At 39.7% G+C, this 19583-nt stretch overlaps 1 protein-coding gene across 2 annotated transcripts in view; it reads left to right on the top strand.

Moving 5' to 3' along the window:
• The window catches only part of HEATR5B (HEAT repeat containing 5B), a 109406-nt gene that overhangs the window by 80322 nt on the left and 9501 nt on the right, over positions 1–19583 (top strand). For both annotated transcript variants that reach the window (XM_014588914.2, XM_014588915.2), the window contains exons 29-34: positions 5913–6150; positions 7304–7558; positions 10367–10494; positions 12264–12408; positions 13386–13652; positions 14849–15073. In XM_014588914.2, coding sequence (XP_014444400.1) covers positions 5913–6150; positions 7304–7558; positions 10367–10494; positions 12264–12408; positions 13386–13652; positions 14849–15073 — 1258 coding nt within the window. The remainder of the gene's footprint in view (positions 1–5912; positions 6151–7303; positions 7559–10366; positions 10495–12263; positions 12409–13385; positions 13653–14848; positions 15074–19583) is intronic.

The following is a 19583-nucleotide window of genomic DNA, read 5'->3' as shown; positions in this document are numbered from 1 at the left end:
GAGGGAACTGTGGTGTGGCCATCTCCCCAGGGGGTGATTTTTCACTTTCCCTCTCCCTGCCTCTGTCTGTCTGGTGAGTGCACATGCCCTATGGCAAAATAAATAAGTAAAGTTAAATAAATAAATACTTATTAAAAATATAAAGGGAAAATTTTAGACACACAAATAAAGCTCATCTGTAATATTAGCACCCAAAGATATCTACTGTTAGTATTTTGGTATGTATCACTATGTATATATGCACATATACATTTATTTTTTAAATTTTATTTATTCACTCATTTATTTCTAATTTGACAGAGATAGACAGAGACAGAGAAAGAGGGGAAGTGAGAAAGCAAGCCACCAAGTCCAGGATTCAAACCATGTTCAGCCATGTGGGAATGTCCAGCGCCTTAACCATCATGCCACCTGCTGGTCCCCCCACATATACATTTATTTACATGTGTGTTTAATGTGTGTGTGCATTTTTTATCTATCCATAGCTTTACACTGAAAATGAAAATGGGACCAGCCAGTGACATAGTGGCTGAGGCAACTGAACTGCACATGGCTGACTGTACAGTTCAAGTCTCAGCCCTGGTGCTTAAAAGACATGCTAGGTGTATGTACATGCCTGCTCCAAATCTGTCTCTCCAGTGAGTGCACATGCCCTACAGCAAATTTTTTAAAAATCAGAATTCTCGGGGCCAGCAGGTGGTATGGTGGTTGGGACACTGGACCCCCACATGGGTTCGCGTCCTGGACTCATCACATATCTTCATTGCCACTTTTTCTCTCTCTGTCTCTGCACTGAGCACATGCACCCTATAGCAAAAATCTCTTTAAAAAAAGAAAAAGTTGAATTCTCTGTCTCTTTTTAAAAAAATTGTTGGCAGACAGCATGTGCACTCAGCAGACAGAGACAGAGAAACTGAGGAAGCACCCCTTACCGTAATTCTTTCTCTTCTATTTCTCCCTTCTTTCTAGATTTTGGGAACACATGCCTCATGTGCCATTTTTTAAGCCCTGTGTCCAGGACTGAACCAGACAGTCAACCACGGGGAATCTAGCTGCTTTAGTCACTATGCCACCAATTGGCCTGGAATTCTTTTCAATATAGCAACTTTAAAAGGTTGCTTAGTAGGCTATCAGGAAAGTCTTGACATATTTTTCTATGTTTTTCTATGCAAAAAGGTATCATGACTTTCTCAACAACCCAGTAGATCATGTATTTAGGCTAGGTGGTAGTAGTGTTTTTGTTTTTAAGAGTGATGGGAAACTATAAGAGAGTTTAGTGTTAAGCAGAGTAGTCAAATGACCTAAATTGATTTCTATATGAAGAATAGACCATGGTGAGCAAGAAAAAGAGAGTGACTAGACAGATGAAATTGTTCTATTCCAAGGAGAGATGGCAGTGAATTAGCCTCTAAAAAGAAAAAAAAAAAAAAAGCATTATCCAAGTCAAGAAAACTAGTACATCTTTAAAAGCAGATTGTTCGTCCTTGTCTTCTTTATGTACTTGATCAATGAAACTTGGAAGAGGGATAATCAAATTGCAATTTTAAAAACAAGCTTGAGATGATTTCAGCATTAAGAAAATAAGGCATATCTCTCCACACCGTGCTCCGCTTTGCAGACAATGTCATAAGGATACCGCACATAAGAGAAAGACTTAAAGCAGAACATTATATCATAGCTACTTACAAGCCTTCAACTTTTGGCTATTCTACTGAAGACCTTTACAGTGACACCATTAGCCTAATTCTTTTACAGAGTTCTAAGATCAGTATTGTCATTTCAATGGACACAGCACACTTAAATATGATATAATAATATTTATCTTTGACAAGACTCATAACTAAAAATGGAGCTTTATTAAATCCTCAAATCCTCCACCAAATAAATCCTCTTCTAATTCAATCCAGTAATCCATTCAGCCTGATAATATTTTTGATGTATCATACCCCATTAGGAAAACATTCTACTTGTCCACACATTTTTTTTTCTTAACATCTTCTCTCACTTCATTGCTTATTCTTGGCGTGTATTTAGCCTAATAAAAAAAAAAAAAAAAAAAAAAAAAAAAGCATTAGGTCATGTATACCTTTCTTATATCTATAAATAAATACCTCCTCTCTTTCTACACTACCTTATCTTGAGCCCTCATTCCCCCATCGCTTAGATTGTGTGATTACATCCTAATTTGGTTTTTGTACCATTAGGCTTTTCTTACATACCCTCATACGAGGGTCTTTTACTGCTCTTAGGGCCCACACCAGTCACTTAGCACTGTGTGGGCCTAGGGGACTGCACTCACTGCCCAGTTCTACCTGTAGACAGGAGGACATTGTAGCAGATGGGTAGAAGGGTTCCATATCTTGCCCAAGTCAGAAAGCTGGTATGAGGCTGCACAGAGCCCATTCTTTTAGCCGCTTCACCAGAGCATTACGTGCCACCATATGCCCAAACCATATGTTGCCTTACAAAGTCCATCCCCTTTGTTTCACAGGGAAACTGAGACTCTCCCGAGGTCACAGTCTCTAAGAGGTGAGACTAGTCCCAAGCCCTATTCCTATACAGATTCTCAGAATAATTATTCTACAATTATTTGCAAATTTTTCAATTGTCAGTTCACAAAGAGGAAACAAAACTACAAATAAACCCGTGAGGGAGGGGGATATAAAAGCACTCCTAGCTGGGCCTCCCCTATAGCCTAGCAGCTAAGGGAGCAGGATCCCACAAGGCCACCCATGGTTTGAATCCTGACCCATGGCAGCTTCAAAAATATGCAGACACGTATACATGCCTGCATGCCCAAAATCCTAAGAGGATGGAAAAATGGAGGAGAAGGGATTGTGGTGTGACCATGGCCCACTGAGCAGTGCTTTTCTGTCTGTCTCTGGTGAGTGCACATGCCCTCTGGCAATTAAAAATCCCAGCTAATCTAACATTATGGTTTTGATTTCTTGGTTTGTTTGTTTGTTTTATATTTTTGCCAGAGAGACAATGTACTCACAGGATAGAGACAAAGACAGAGAGAAAGTGAGAAATCACCTTTCAATGGAATGGCCGCACCACAATCCTTTCTTCTCCATCCTCCTCCTGGAATTCTGGCATGCACGTACATTAGTCTGGTGTGATCTTCAAGCCATCAGGTCCAGGACTCAAACCATGATTGGCCATGTGAAAATTCAGCCCCTTAACCACTGCGCCACCTGCCGGTCTCCCAACATGACTTCTTTTTTTTTTTTTTTTTTTTAAGATTTATTTATTTATTTATTCATTCATTCATTCATTTTAATTTGACCAGAGAAAGATACAGAGAGAGAGAGAGGAAAGTGAGAAAGCAAGCCACCCAGTCCAGGACTTGAACCGTGGATAGCCATGTGGGAGTGTCCATTTTCTTAACCACCACGCCACCTGCTGGTCCCAAAATGACTTCTTAAAAGATGCTATTAATAAAAGTTTTCTAAAGGGTAGTATATGTCAAAACACTTTCTAAAACTATACATGTTCACTGACCATTTTATCCTAGACAATATTTAAGGATCTGTACAGAGATTCTCCTACAACAATGTTTATTTTGGTATTGCCTATTAATCTCAAAAAAGCTGCAATAACCTAACTGAATTTTTAATCCTGAGAGATGACATTATATTAAGTAAATAGAATATTGAGTTAGCAGTTATACACATTACATTGTTGTTTACACACAGTAGTGTTAAAAAAAGTCTGTGCATATACAACATGTCTGGAATATTAATAGTACTCTATTTTTATAGCTGAGGGGTAGGATTATATGTGATTTTTATTCATTTTGGTTATGCTTCTAATTTTCCTTTATGTGATGCTTATGAAAATAAGGCCCAAATTTATTTAAAACAAGTTTAAAAAATATATTCTCATATATTACAGGTAACAAGGTAAAATGTAAACCCCTTTTAGAAAAAAATTGGCAGTGTATATTCAGAGTCATAAAACTATAGTCTGGGAACCAGCAGTTAGCATAATGGCTATGTCGCTGGACTCCCATGTAGTCGACCGTGGTTCGCGTTCCAGACCCAGGCGCTTAAAACTCATGCCAGGTGTGTGTGCATGCGTGCCCAAGATCCCGAGAGGAGAATGGTGGAGAAGGGATTGCAGCGTGACCATCCCCCCTGGGGGGTGATTACTTGCTTTCTGTCTCTATGTCTCTCTCTGTCTGTCTGGCGAGCGCACGCACCCTATAGTGAAAACCTCTCCAAAAAAACCAAAACTATTTATAGTCACGGGGCCAGCAGGTGGCGTGATTGTTGAGGTGCTGAATTCCCATATGGCCAACTACTGTTCGAGTCCCAGATGTGGTGACTCGGAGATCACGCTGGACCCATGTGAGTGCATGTCCAGAATCCCAGGAGAATGGAGAAGGGATTGTGGTGTGACCATACCCCTTGGAGGTTATTTCTTTTTCCCTCTCTCTGTCTTTCTGGAGAGTACATGCACCCTATGATAAAAACCTTAAAAAGAAAAAAAAAATCAGCATAATGACAAATTTAGGGGGAAAAGCAAGTTAAAACCAGTATAAAATATGAATGTGATATATGTATAACACGAGATCCAAAGCCCCTAGTTTATAACTATGGCTTATTTAATTACGTATGTCTTCTCTGTGCTATAACTGTCTGTTCTTTGAAGGAATGGAGATAAGACACAGTTCCTCCCACCCAGAAACTTACAGCAAGCCCACACAGACACATAAACTTCCTTGTTAGATATAGCAGGAATAACACTGTGCAGGGGGAGAGCAAGGGACAGTTTTCTTGAGAGTTTTATCTAGTGCAAGCTTTTTCTTGCTTTCATTGGTTTGTTTTGCTTTTTCATTAACACCTTAGTCAGCTTTGTGTGTGCTGGTTGCCAAAGCCTAAATGTATGTACAAAAATAAGTGAAAACAAATAAATATAGCTCAACAAAGAATCTTTTAAGTAGTGTTTTAGGAAAGTTGCTATTATATGTCTTTTTGGCTCACATACTGGAGAAAAAGGATACAGAGAATAGATGTGAGTGGCAAATTATATTCTTGGCTCAGTTGTTTAAATGCTAGATTGCTAAATAGTGCCTAAGGACTGTGTAAGAAGAGGTTTAAGAAAGCTATTTATGGAAATTCTTTCTCTTACTACTTTTCCCCTCTCAGCCTTTTTCTTTGAATGCTGTCTGATTGTGTCTAGTAAGTCTAAGAAAGCAGAGATAGTAAACAGGAGGTTAAACCCTATGGCAAAAAATAAAATAAAATGACAAAAGTGCAGCTTTATGAAATAGAAGAGAAGCCAGGAAAAAACTCAAAGAAGCCTACTCAAGGAATATGCTATGAGAAAAATGGTCAGAAGTTACATCAATTTAAGAAAAAAGAAGGGCCAGTAGGTGGCATTGTGGTTAAGGGACTAGACACCCACATGGCCAACTGCAGTTCAAGTCCCAGACCTGGTGGCCTGAAACACACCGGGCATACGTGCATGCATGCCCAAAATCCTGGGAAGAGAATGGAAGAGAAGGGATTGCACCATGGCCATCCTCTCTGGCAGTTGGGGTGATTTCTCACTTTTTCTCACTGTCTTTTTCTGTCTCTCCCCAGTGAGCTCATGTGCCCAATGGCAAAAACCTAAAAACAAAACAAAACAAAAACCTCCAAAACAGGTAGAAATCTTAAAACACTTCTTTTTTTTTTTTTTTAAATAAACATTTATTTTATTTATTTACTTATTTTAATTTGACCAGAGAGGGGCAGAGAGAGAGAGAGAGAAAGTAAGAAAGCAAGCTGTCAGGTCCAGGACTCAAACTATGGTCGGCCATGTGGGAAGCCAGCATTCTTAACCACCACACCACTTGCCAGCCCCAAAACACTTCATTTTTTATCTTATGCCTTGTTATTTTCTCCTCTTGATTATCTTATTAGGTATATGTGGTTGCAATGAATATTAAAAAGGAAGCAGAGTCAAAACCAAAAAGAGCAATTAAGAGTACTGATGATGACGATGATGACTACGGTACCATAGATGAACTACCGCCAGATAGTTTAATAACACTGGTACAGCCCGAACTGCCGACACTCAGCCGCCTGTGGTTGGCAGCATTAAAAGACTATGCACTTTTGACTTTACCAGCTGAATTTGCTAGTCAGCTCCCCCCAGATGGTAAGTATTTATTCAGAGTCCTGCTTTTATGGAGTTCAGAATAACGTAAGTAAAATAGACTTTGGGACTGGCTGATAGCATAATGGTTATGTCACTGGACTCCCACATAGTCTACCGTGGTTTGAGTTCCAGACCCGGTGGCTTAAAACTCACACCAGGAACATGTGCATGCATTTTCAAAATCCCAAGAGGAGACTGGAGAAAAAGAGACTGTGGCATGGCCATTCCCCCTGGGGGGTGATTTCTCACTTTCTGTCTCTCCAGCAAGCACTCATACCCTAAAGAAAAATCTCTCAAAAAAAAAGGGGGGGTGGAGCTGGCAGGTGGCATGGTGGTTAAAGGCGTTGGATTTCTTTTTAGAAAAGTATTATCAGTTCTGGGGCTGGCACGGTGCGTGGCCTGGTGGTTAAGGGAGCTGAATCCCACAAGACCAACCACTCAGTTCAAATCACAGCTCTGGTGGACTAAACAACAGCCAGGCATGTGTACCTGCCCCAGATCCTCACAAGGTGGAGAAATGGAGAAGGGATTGCAGCATGACTGCACCCATTGTGGGGTGCTTTCTCCCTCTCCCTCTCCCTGTCTCTCTCTGGCAAGAGCACATGCCCTGTAGCCCCACTGCTCCCACAAGTTATATTATCAGTTCTCAGAGAACCCCCTTCTCTTAACCATACGTTAATAATAACCACAATGGACTTGCCCTTTTTTCCTTCTTCAGTCCATCAGGACAGCAGGAGATGTGGGAATAGTCATTTGGTAGTAGACACCGGAGGTGGGGAGGAATGGCAGACAAGGAGAAAAACAGAAAGATACAGAGTTCCTTGGTGGTGGTAGAAAGAGAAGTTGAAAAGGTTTTAGGAGTCGTTGCAACAAAGGAGTAAATCCTATGACAGCAGGGTAGGAAAAAGGGAGGCTATGCAGTGGCTTCAGCAGTAGCAGAGGGAAAGCCAGAAGCCCAGCCGAGCAAGGGAGGGAGAAAGCACTCTAGCTCAGAGCTCCAGGAGCTCGTTGGCGGCTTCGTAAAGGGGAGAAGCTCTTTGCCCTTCGGTATGGAACTCGTTCTTTTAAATTAGTTCTACTTTAACGAACAAACACTTGTAACAGGAAGTCCTGCTTTTAAACTGTTCTAATTAATTTAGTGATTGTTTCACAGGTGGTGCATTTTATACTCCTGAGACCATTGACACAGCGAGACTTCACTATCGGAGTTCCTGGGCCCCTGTTCTCCACGCGGTAGCACTTTGGTTAAACAGCACAGGATTTACGTGTTCAGAGTCGACAGAAGCAGCAGCAGTATCAGGTTTACAAAAGCGTTCTGCGTCAGTCAACTTAAACCAAGCATCAGGAGCAACAGCTGGTGCTAAATCTTTGCCAGAAATTAACAAAGACAGAATGCATCTGATTTTAGGTAGGTGTGTCATAATGATGTATTTCAGGATGTGGCATTTCTGAAAATTCATGTTTCATGTAAATGCTGTGGAAAATTTTTATATAACACAGTTCAGAGAAGCAATAGTAGAAGGTTTTTTTTGCTCACCTTAGAAATTGTTAACTGGGGCCAACAGGTGGGGGGGTGGTTAAGGCTCGGGATTTCCACATGGCTTACTGTGGTTCGAGTCCCAGACCTAGCAGCTTGATAAACCACAACAGATAAATAAATAAATAAATACTTAAAAAAATTGTTAGCTAAGGTTTTTTATCTAGTTTTTGTTGTTTCTTTGTTTTAGAGGTTTTTGCCTTAGCATGCAAAAGGAGAGAGAGGGGAGACAGAGACAGTGAAGGGAAAATAAGAAATATCCCCCAGGGGGATGGCCATGCCACAATCCCTTCTCCTTCATTCTTGTCTCAGGATCTTGAGCACACACGCACATGTGCCTGGTGTGATTTTTCAAGCCACCAGTTGCGGGACTCAAACCATGGTTGGCTATGTGGGAATCCAGCAATGTAACCGCTATGCCATCTGCTGGTCCCTGCATAGAGTTGTTTTTTTCTTGTGTGTTTGTTTGTTTGTTTTAAAAGCTTTTTGCTATAGGGCACGTGCGCTTGACAGACAGACAGAGTCAGAGAGACAGAAAGCGAGAAATCACCCCCCCCCCCAGGGGGGATGGCCATGCCACAGTCCCTTCTCCTCCATTCTCCTCTCGGAATCTTTGGGCATGCACACACACGTGCCTGGCGTTGAATTTTAACCCACCTGGTCCGGGACTCGAACTGCAGTCGGCTACATGGGAGTCCAGAGACATAGCCATTATGCCAGGAGCTGGTCCCTCCTGCGTAAAGTTTTTGTCTTCTTGAATCTTGATTGGCCATGTGGGATCTGGTTTATCTAACCATTAGGCCACAGGGCTGACCCTAGATTTTTTTTTTTTGGAGAGGTTTTTCCTATAGGGTGTGTGCGCTCGCCAGACAGACAGAGAGACATAAAGTGAGAAATCACCCCCCCGGGGGGATGGCCACACTGCAATCCCTTCTCCTCCATTCTCCTCTCGGGATCTTGGGCACGCACGCACACGCGCCTGGCATGAGTTTTAAGCCACTGGGTCCGGGACGTGAACCGCAGTCGACTACATGGGAGTCCAGCTACATAGCCATTACGCTAACTGCTGGTCCCGACCCTAGATATTATTTTGACATTTAAGAATGTACACATTGTGGGACCAGCAGTTAGCGTAATGGCTATGTTGCTGAACTCCCATGTAGCCGACCGTGGTTCGAGTCCCGGACCCAGTGGCTTAAACTCATGCCGGGCGCGTGTGTGTGGGTCCCTGCATGCCCAAGATCCCGAGAGGAGACTGGAGGAGAAGGGTTTGCAGTGTGGCCATTCCCCCTGGGGGGGTGATTTCTCGCTTTCTATCTCTCTGTCTGTCTCTGTCTTTCTGGTGAGCGCACGCACCCTATAGCAAGAAAAAAAAAAAAACCTCTCCAAAAAAAAAAGAATGTACACATTGTAATGATGCTTCTAGTTTTCTATTATTTTCCTTTTTATAATTATCACTGTATTTTTTTAAGAATTATTTAATTCGACTTTATTTATCTATTTTAATTTAACCAGAGAGGGACAGAGTGAAAGTGAGAAAGCAAGCCACCAGGTCTGGGATTCAAACCGCAGTCGACCATGTGGGAGTCCAGTGGCCTTAACCACCATGCCACCTGCCAGCCCCAGTTTTCTAATATTTTCTAGTGGTTAAAAGGAACACAATTGGTAAGATATAATTATGGAATTCATTAATAGGTCTCATAAATGAAAACGTAAAAAACTTCCCAGACAATGTCTTAGCCTTACACAAATTCAAAGCAGTTGTTACACATGATATCCATTGTGCCTCTATAGCTAGCCATTTAAAAAATGTCACATCATGAAAATTGGCAACCATTTAATGAAAAGTAACTGCAATTTTATTAAAGTCTTTTAAAAACATTTTTATTGCTACCTGGCACATCTACTCATTAGAGAAAGAAAGAGGAAATGAGAAAGCACCCCCCTGATGGAGCTAGTGATGCTGCAATCCCCCTTTCTGCTCTTTGTCCTGTCAGGAATTCAGGCACAGATGCGTGTACACCCAGGCCGGTTTTCAAACCTTAGTCAACCATGTGGAATCTGTCTATGCCCAGCGCCTAACCACTGTGCTGTGGGCTGGCACTTAAATTTACCCTTAATGGCTTATTTTTTAAAGTCCCAGAAATAAACATTTCTCTGTAATTAGCCTGATAGGATGGAATTTTCACTGCTCAGACTTAATTTGAATATTAACCTAATTGCAAAGCTATCTAGTCTTATGTTGAGTTCGACTGCTCAGCTTGGAAGCCATTTTCAACCCTTAAGGCATTAATGAATATATGTTAATGTAGGACCAGCAGATGGCATAATGGTAATGTCGCTGGACTCCCACATAGTTGACCGCTGTTTGAGTCCCAGACTTGGCAGCTTAAAACTCACAGTGGACTTGTGTGCCCAAGATCCTGAGAGGAGAATGGAGGAGAAGGGATTGCAGCATGGCCATCCCTCCTAGGGGTTGATTTCTTGCTTTCCGTCTCTTTGTCTCCCTCTGTCTCCGGTGAGCACACATGCCCCACAGCAAAGATCTCTCTAAATAAATAAATAAATGTATGTATGTATATATGTATGTTAGTGTAGTTGTGAAAAAAAAGTGAAGTCAAAGCACTACTGTAAAGTGTTTTATATTGAAAAATCCATGTTTTATTCTGTGCATTGCAGGTGTGAGTATACAGTTTCTTTGTTCCCCAAGACCTGAAGAGCCTGTGGAGCATGTCACCGCCTGCCTGCAGGCCTTACATACCTTGCTAGAGTCTCCTTATGCCCGAATCCACATTGCAAACGATCAGGTATGGTGCGTTAATCGACAGTTAAGTGTATACTTTGTTATAATCATAGTTAAATTAAGACCATTTTCTCACACAGGAATTAATATATTAATAACAAGTAATATATGCAAGTATTTAGGATTTTGGCTGAACTGAATTTGGGATGACTGGGCAGAGTGAGACTAGAGATAGTCACTTTACCTTCTTTGATTTGCTCACAGCAGTCATGTAAAACCAAAACTTTCAGAGGATCTTAGTTTCGGCCACTGATTCTATAAATGGCCAAAGTAATTTATAAGTCTATTAAATTATGCCACTTTGAAATGTCTGATGAAGTTGTATCTTTCATTTAAAGAGATGTTTTTGCATGTTCTCAAATACATTATCTAAAGGGTTTTTTTTGTTTTTTTTTTTAAGAATTATTTCTTACCCAGAAGAGGGTAAAGGAAGTGGAGGAGCAAGATAAAGGAGGACGTGGAAGTAGATGAAAGGATCTAAAGTGTTTGGAGGGCCTTAAATAGGAAAGACTTGAGCATTTTTCTTATACCGAGAGAAGTAGCCCAAGTAAGGAGAGAGGCGGCAGACATATGAGATACGGTCGAGGTCCTTGAGGAATTCCTGGGAAGATAGATTGGATGGGATTGGAAGCCCAGGAGGAAAGGAGAGCTAGCTTTGGGTAAAAGGCTGGCACTTGATCTTTTTTTTTTTTATTTATTTTTTTGAGAGGTTTTTGCTTTCTCGTGTGCTCACCAGGAAGACACACAGCAGGAAATCAATCCCAGGGGGATGGCCATGCCGCAATCCCTGACAGCAGGAAATCACTCCCAGGGGGATGGCCATGCCGCAATCCCTTCTCCTCCATTCTCCTCTCGGGATCTCAGGCACACACGCACATATGCCCGGCATAAGGTTAAGCTGCCAGGTCCAGGACTTGACTGTGGTCGACTGCATGGGAGTCCAGCAACATAGCCATTACGCCAACTGCTGGTCCCCTGGCACTTGATCTTAAGGAGAGGTAAGGGCGGCTTTGGTTGCAGTTAAACTTTTTTTCCCCTTTTTAATTTGAGGTCAATTCATTGGATGGATTTGAGGTGGAAGTTTTTTTTTTTTAATTTAAGTTTTTACTGTAGGACATGTGAGCTTGTCAGAGAGAGAGACAAACAGAGATAGTGAAAGAAAGTGAGAAATTGCTCCCAGAGCATATGGTCATGCCTCAGTCTCTTCTCCATTCTACTCTTGGGATTTTGGGCATGCACACACATATGCCTGGCATGTTTTCAAGCTACTGGGTCCAAGACTCAAACTGTCCAGTGAGCCATGTGGGATCCAGCCACCTTAACCACCATACTGCCTGCTGTCCCAGATATGGAAGATCTTAGGAGGCTTAAAGTTGGAGGTAAAAGGTTATAGTTGCAGAGGTGAATAGGAGAGGACTCATTATAAATTGCTTCAGTCTCTGGTGAACGAATGAGTGCTCAGCTTAGGCTGGAAATTATAAATATTAGTAGCACTGGGCTCTATGCTTTTTAGCCCATGTGTTTCCTTCTAACAGGAGCATGATCATATTTAAGTATAAAACGTATTTAAACATATAAATAATAGAGCCATTTGTTTGAAAATGTGATAAAATATGACCATTTCTCAAGGTTGTTATAATATTCTTATTTGTTTCATAGTCTTATTTATTAACTTTAACTTCCAAATTTCTTAATTTTTATATATTTTCTCAGATTTTAATATAAATTTATCCTTTGGAATTAATTAAATTTATTTGTATTGATTTATAATAGCTGATTGGTGTTGAGTTGCTGAGCGTTTTGCACCGCCTCCTGTTGACCTGGAACCCACCATCCGTCCAGCTGTTGGTTACTGGAGTTGTACAACAGATCGTAAGAGCTGCTCAGGATTATTTGCAAGAAAAAAGAAATACTCTAAGTAAGCACTAGGAATTTCAGTAGCACGAAGTAAATCTTATACTTAATATTTAAAATATTAATGCCTAGAAATTTTTAATAACAAATATTACATTCTTGGAAGACTTGAAATTGATTTTGCCTTCATTTAAAAGGACCAAATAAAGGACTTGCAGATAGTGTTGGTTACATTGCTAGACTCCCACATGGCCAATGGCTGTTCAAGTCCTGGACCCAATTGCTTTAAACTCCACTGGGAGTATATGCCTACATTCCCCAAATCCTGAGAGGAATCTGGAGGAGAAGTGATTGTGGCATGTCTATTGCCCCTGTAGGCTGATTTCTAGCTTTCTCTCTCTCTCTGTCTCTTCAGTGAATGCATGCACCTTATAGCAAAAATCTCCCTGTTAAAAAAAAAAAAAAGGGAAAAAGGACCAAATGAAATTACTGGTAGTCAAATATTTTCACCTTTGAAAGTATCAATTGCATAAGGTTCAATATAGCATATGTGAAATTCTTATTGTGAGATATATATCTAATAAAAATATTTGATAAAGATACTTGATAAAGATTATCAAAGTTAAAAATGAACTGTCTGGGGGACCAGCAGGTAGCATGGTGGTGGTTACGGCACTGGACACCCCCGCATGGCTGATCACGGTTCGAGTTCCAGACCTGGTGGCTCGCTTTCTTACTTTTTTCTCTCTCTCTGTGTGTATGTGTGTGGGTGCGTGTACCTCTCTCTGGTCACATTTAAATAAATGAATGAATAAATAAAATTAAATAAATAATAAAAAAGGAACTGTCTGTTCCTTTTAAGGAGCAGTCAGTATAAGAATTCTAGTAAGACAAAGAACTATACTGAAAAGATGTATGGCATTAGTTCATTTACTTGTAAATACTTTGGAAATAATTTGTTAGATGTACTTATTGTCTTGTTTTATATACTGTTTATTTGTTGTTTTGCTGGAAATGTCACTAAATTATCTCTTACCTAAGATGAAGATGATATCGACAAGGAACCCTGTAGTGTATTAGGAGAAGGAGGCGACAGCGGCGGGCTCGTTCCTGGGAAATCTCTTGTGTTTGCAACTATGGAGCTGTTGATGTTCATTTTAGTACGGCACATGCCACATCTCAGCACCAAGATGTCGGACTCTCCAAGCCACATGGCCACTAAGGCTCGACTGTCAGAAGAAAGTGCTCGTTTGGTGGCAGCCACGGTTGCCATACTCTCTGATCTACCGTCCCTCTGTTCACCTGCAGGTACAGTATTTATCAGTATTTGGAAGTGCTTTATATTGAGGTGGACAACAATGAGTTTACCCTTGATTTTAAGCATTGTTAGTGCTTATTTTCTCTTAAATGTCAAGTGTAAAATGAGAAGTTGGTCTTTTTTAAGTGTTTCTTTACCTTTAGCAGCCTATAAAAATGTAAGATTCAAAAGCCAAAATCCTAAGGTGCTGTATTCAGATATATTTCAAATGAGAGAGAGAATTAAAAATTGGAGGAAGACCATTGATTGTCAGCAAGTAAATGTAAGATGGAATTGTTAAAATCTTTATTTTCTAATCTGGTTGCCACTCTGGAGCAACCAGAGAAATTAGACTGTCAGGAGAGAGTGACAGCCAATTCTAAGGTGCACCTAAAGAAATTAAAGATGAAAAGCATATTATAGCTGTCTGTAGACATTGAAGAACCAGTGGATGGAAAGGTACTTTCCTTCTGTTACCTTTTATCTGAAAGGTAAAAGTAGTATCAGGAGATATATAGGTGAATTCAGTTCAACACAAGGAAGACCTTTATAGGGTTATAAGATACCCTGTGCATGTGGAAATAATGGATTCTCCACGTTGGAAGGCTTTGTGGGCAGAGGCTACGGTGAGTACATGTGAGAGTGAGGAGGGATTCTGTCATTATGTAGGAGGCTGAACTTGATGACTTTAAAGTTTTTTCAGCTATAAATTCTAAGAATCTTTCATTTCTTCTTTGCTAATTCCAATAGTCTCTTCATGTTCTTGGCTTGATGAGGTTCGCTTTAGTACCCTGAGATTCATTACATGTCAGAATTGCTGTGAGGTTCACAAAGTTACTCAGATACTTCTCCAAGTATGTGGTAGTGTTTCCTTGTTGTCTGTCTTCCTTTCTCATTTTCATTATATAGGTCTCGAGATATTAAATTGGTGACATATTGGAAGTAATGAAAATAAGGCTCGTTTGAAAAGAAAGAAAATATCATTTCTGTCTTCTTTGAAATAACAGCACTTTCTTATTTTTCAAACGGTGACTTATGTAATAGTGATGCAGTAAATTTTGTATGAAAACAAAGAAAAGAAATAATGTTAAAAAAAGAAATAACGTTAAACCACAGTTGTGAAATATAGATAGATATATAAAATAATGGAAACAACTACAGTGGAACTGAAATAGTTATGAGGTAATCTGATTTGTTTTTATTTCAGGATGTATGACAATCTTGCCCACAATTCTGTTCTTAATTGCAAGAATATTGAAGGACACAGCAATCAAATCTGCAGATAATCAGGTTTCTCCACCAGTCAGTGCAGCTCTTCAAGGCATTAAAAGTATCGTGACACTTTCAATGGCCAAAACTGAAGAGACTCAAAAGCAGTGGACAGCTCTAATACGTAGCACTCTTGCATGCATCCTGGAATATTCCCAACCAGGTACTATCAGAGTTTTAACATTTTTCATCTATTAGGATATCTGTTCCCTAATTAATTAATCAGTTGAATAAACTTGTTATAAAACTGCTGTATAATACGAAATTAACTCAAAGAGGTATTTTAACTACATCTTTGAGATATGAACTTAACACTCACACTAGATTATCGACTCTAATGCCCTTATCGTAGCACTTACACACATATTAGGAAGTTTGAAAAAATAGACTATATACCCAAAATTGACATGTATTAATATATTTATATTGGTTTGAAGTTATTTTTTCGATAGAACTTTTTTAAAATAGAGAAAATTGAAGTACCTGTCAAAGTTTGGGACCAGCAGATGGTGTAATGGCTACGTTGCTGGACTCCCATGTAGTCGACTGCAGGTCAAGTCCCGGACCCAGTGGCTTAAACTCACGCTGGGCATGTGTGCATGCGTGCCCAAGATCTCAAGAGGAGAATGGAGGAGAAGAGATTGTAGCATGGCCATTCCCCCTGGGGGTGATTTCTCACTTTCTGTGTCTCTGTTTCTCTCTTTCTGGTGAGCACACATGCCCTACAGCAAAAACCTCTCCAAAAAAAAAAGTTTATGTATTTTATGGGGACCAGCATGTGGCATGGTGGTTGGGGCTCTGGATACTCGCACATGGCCAACTACAGTTCAAGTCCTGTACCTGGTGGCTTGCTTTCTCATTTTCTATCTCTCTTTCTCTCCTCTGTGTGTGTGTATGTGTACGTGTCTCTCTGGTCAAATTAGAATGAATGAATAAATAAATAATTAAATAAATTTTTTTTTTTAGGATTTGTGTATTTTATTCAATATAGAGAATATATGCACAAGAGGGGGGGAATCCTTAATAGGACCCTCTTCCCCAGCCCTCCAGCTGATTGTGGTCTGGGACACATGCACACTTGTTATGTTTTGGGTCCCCCAGGCTGAGGATCCAAACCCATGGTCAGCCATGGCGCTTCCAGCACTGCGGATCAGTATACTACCAACTGTGCCACCAAGGCTGGGCCATAATCTCAGTATTGATATATTTAATCTTAGAAATATCTGTGTATATAAATAAGCATATTTTCTATTTTAATATATATCACATATATCGATATACATTAATATATGTGAGATTAATAAACATGAGAAGTACATAGTATTTGTATTTTTTAATTTACCTAAGTAATATAGTATCTTCTATCTTTAACTCAATAATTTTTTAGATCTACTAGTGTGGATATATATAATAAAGATCTCATTGATTCTTTTAACTACTGGGTAGTTTTCTGTCACATATGTTTATTAATTTTCACTCTCTATCAGTAGATATTATTTCTAATTTTTCCCAATAATACACATCGTTGCAGTGAACATCCTTGTAAATTCCTCATGCATGTGTTCTGTGAGAGTGTTTCTAGGCTATTCATCAGAAGTGGAATTGATGGCACGTTCTAATTTCAATTTTATCAGACATTGCCAAATTGCTCTCCATCCTAGCTGTATAAATTTACACTTGCATAAGCAGTGTATAACTATCTGTTTTCCACATCTTCACCAGTACTTGGTGTTGCTAGACTTTTTAATTTGACTGTATGATGGGTAAAGGTACTTTCTTACTGTTTTAGTCTACAGTTCTCATTTTCCTAGTGAACGTAAGCATTTTTCATGTCTGTGTTCAATTTTTTGGGAAGTGTTTTTCCACGTTTTGTCCATTTTTCTTATATCTAAATTTTTTCTCAAGTTTTATTTCTGTCATAAAGAAAGTATAAGACCCAGCCATGGTGGCACACTAAGAGACTGTGTTCCACAGGAGACTACATGGGAAGCCTAGGTCCAGTTCCAGGTTCAACATTATCGTCCAGGCACAGTGGCCCACACCTGTCACCTAGCACCTTGGGGAGGCAGAGGTCGGGGGATCACAGCAGCAAGACTCCATCTTAAAAAAAATTTTTTAAAAAGAAAATAGAAAATAACTGAAAACAAAGTCTAGTAACAAAAGATTTGCCATACTGCCTAGTAAAACATTTCTACCCAATATAAAACTGTGAAGTAGGCCTGAGAATCAATGGATGAGGCAGTGAAACAGATTGTTTGGAGACAGAAATTAATCCACATGAGAACATAACACATACTAAAGGCACATTCACTCTTCTTTAAGTGGTTTAGGTCAGTTAGCTATTTGAGAAATAAATTCCAGCTAATCTCTCACTGTATATCGTGAATCAAAAAAAGTACCACATAAACTAAAATGATCACGTAGAATTTTAAAAATAGAAAACGGAACTTGTAGGTTAGTCTTTAATGTAAGAATGACATAAGGAAATGGAAAATTTCAGAGAGAGAAATATCAGTAAGTTAGCTCATATAGAAATTAACTTCTGGGACCAGCAGTTAGCGTTATGGCTATGTCACTGGACTCCCATGTAGCCGACCGTGGTTCGAGTCCCGGACCCAGTGGCTTAAAACTCACGCCGGGCGCATGTGCGTGCATGCCCAAGATCCCAAGAGGAGAATGGAGGAGAAGGGATAGTGGTGTGGCAATCCCCCCTGGGGGGTGATTCTCGCTTTCTATCTCTCTGTCTCTCTCTGTCTGTCTGGCGAACGCACGCGCCCTATAGCAAAAACCTCTCCAAAAAAAGAAATTAACTTATATCCATCAAAATATCTTACATTGGGGCCAGCAGGTGGCATAGTGGTTAAGGCACTGGACTCCCACAGGGTTGACTGCAGTTCGAGTACTGGACCTGGCAATTTGAGAATCATGCCAGGAGTGTGTGTGCCCAAGAGGAGAATGGAGGACAAGGGATTATAGTGTGGCCATCCCCCAGGGAATGATTTCTCACTTTCTCTCTCTCTCTCTCTCTCTCTCTCTCTCTCTCGCCCAGCAAGCACACGTGCCCTATGGCAAAACGTAAAGAAAAAAAAAGAAAGAAAGAAACTTACATTACAGAGTAGCTGAAAACAAAAAAGCTGGAAAACTGGCAATATTTAAGTCAATATTGATATTATTAACATACAAAAAAAAGTCAACATCACTAATACAGAGTAAGGAAATGTTCTCTTTCCACTTAAAATAACTTCCTTCTATGGAGTTTTTAAGTTCTTAACATTTATGACTCAAGTTATTATAAATTCATTATTCAAATTTTGCATTTTTTATATCTTAACCTTTTATTCGTTATGTTAACAGACTTCTAGCTGCTGTGCTTGTCAATTTTATTTCACAAAAGGCTGATACCTTCATGATGAGATATGTTAGCAAATCAAATATATATGTTAAAATCATGATTAAAAAACTGATTATTGTTGGGTATTTACAGTTGTCAAATTGGCCTAAGTTTTTTTTTTTAAATTTTTTACCTTTGGTTTTTTGTTTGTTTGTTTGTTTGTTTTTATTTAACTTCATTCATCCATTTATTTATTTCAGTTTGACTGGAGAGGGACAGAGCAAGAGCAAGAGAGAGAGGGGGGAAAGTAAAGCAAGCCACCAGGTCAGGGACCCGAACCATGGTCGGCCATGTGGGAGTCCAGCACCCTTAACCACCATGCCACCTGCTGGCCCCAAACTGGCCTAAGTTTATACATAAGGAGATGATAAATTTAGTTGTTGAAGTTGGTAACCACACATAGTTTGGATCTCTTAGCTGTTCAGTAGTATTGTACTTTACAATAAATGTCCCTATTTCCTGCAATTATAATTACACACTGTGTTTCTGTTAGATTAAGATTGTATCTGTTTCTGAATAAATGATCACAATACAATACATTCTTTTTTTTTAATACAATACATTCTTTAAGATTGTTAGAATACTGTCTTCAGGAAACAGTGCAAGATATTTTGTAAGGTTGTCATATTTCTCATATTTACTAAATAGAAAAGTAATACAACTAAAAATCTACTCTGGAGTTTTAAAGTAATTAGAATGTCAAATAATCCTTTAACTTCATTGCAAGGAAACTGGAAATTTTTGATTAATCTATGCTTCAAGGAAGTTAAGTGCCTTTTAAGTAATTTTATATTTCAACACTATCTTTTTTTTTTTGGAGAGGTTTTCGCTATAGGGCGCATGCGTTCGTCAGACAGACAGAGAGACATAGAGACAGAAAGCATGAAATCACCCCCCTACACACAGAGGGGGTGTTCACGCCGCAATCCCTTCTCCTCCATTCTCCTCTCAGGATCTTGGGCACGCACGCACATGTGCCCGGTGTGAGTTTTAAGCCACTGGGTCCGGGACGCGAACTGCGTTCGACTACATGGGAGTCCAGCGACACAGCCATTACGCTAACTGCTGGTTCCCTCAACACTATCTTTTATATTTAAATTCGTTTCTTATATTAGAGTTCTTGTTAGAATTTTTATCTGAAATTTTTCTCTGTTTCCTCAAGTAGTCAGTGACTTCTGTTCACACATTTGTTTGTGGACTGTAAAAGATTGAGTCACCCATTCCTATAAATGCTGGGAAGAGAAAGAGTTGTTTTTTTTGTTTTTTTTTTTTTGAGAGGTTT

This window comes from Tupaia chinensis, unplaced genomic scaffold (genome assembly GCF_000334495.1).
Source record: "Tupaia chinensis unplaced genomic scaffold, TupChi_1.0 Scaffold000317_1, whole genome shotgun sequence".
NCBI lineage: Eukaryota > Metazoa > Chordata > Mammalia > Scandentia > Tupaiidae > Tupaia > Tupaia belangeri.
The sequence above is the reverse complement of the archived record's forward strand: the minus strand, read 5'-3'. Positions and strand labels throughout refer to the sequence as shown.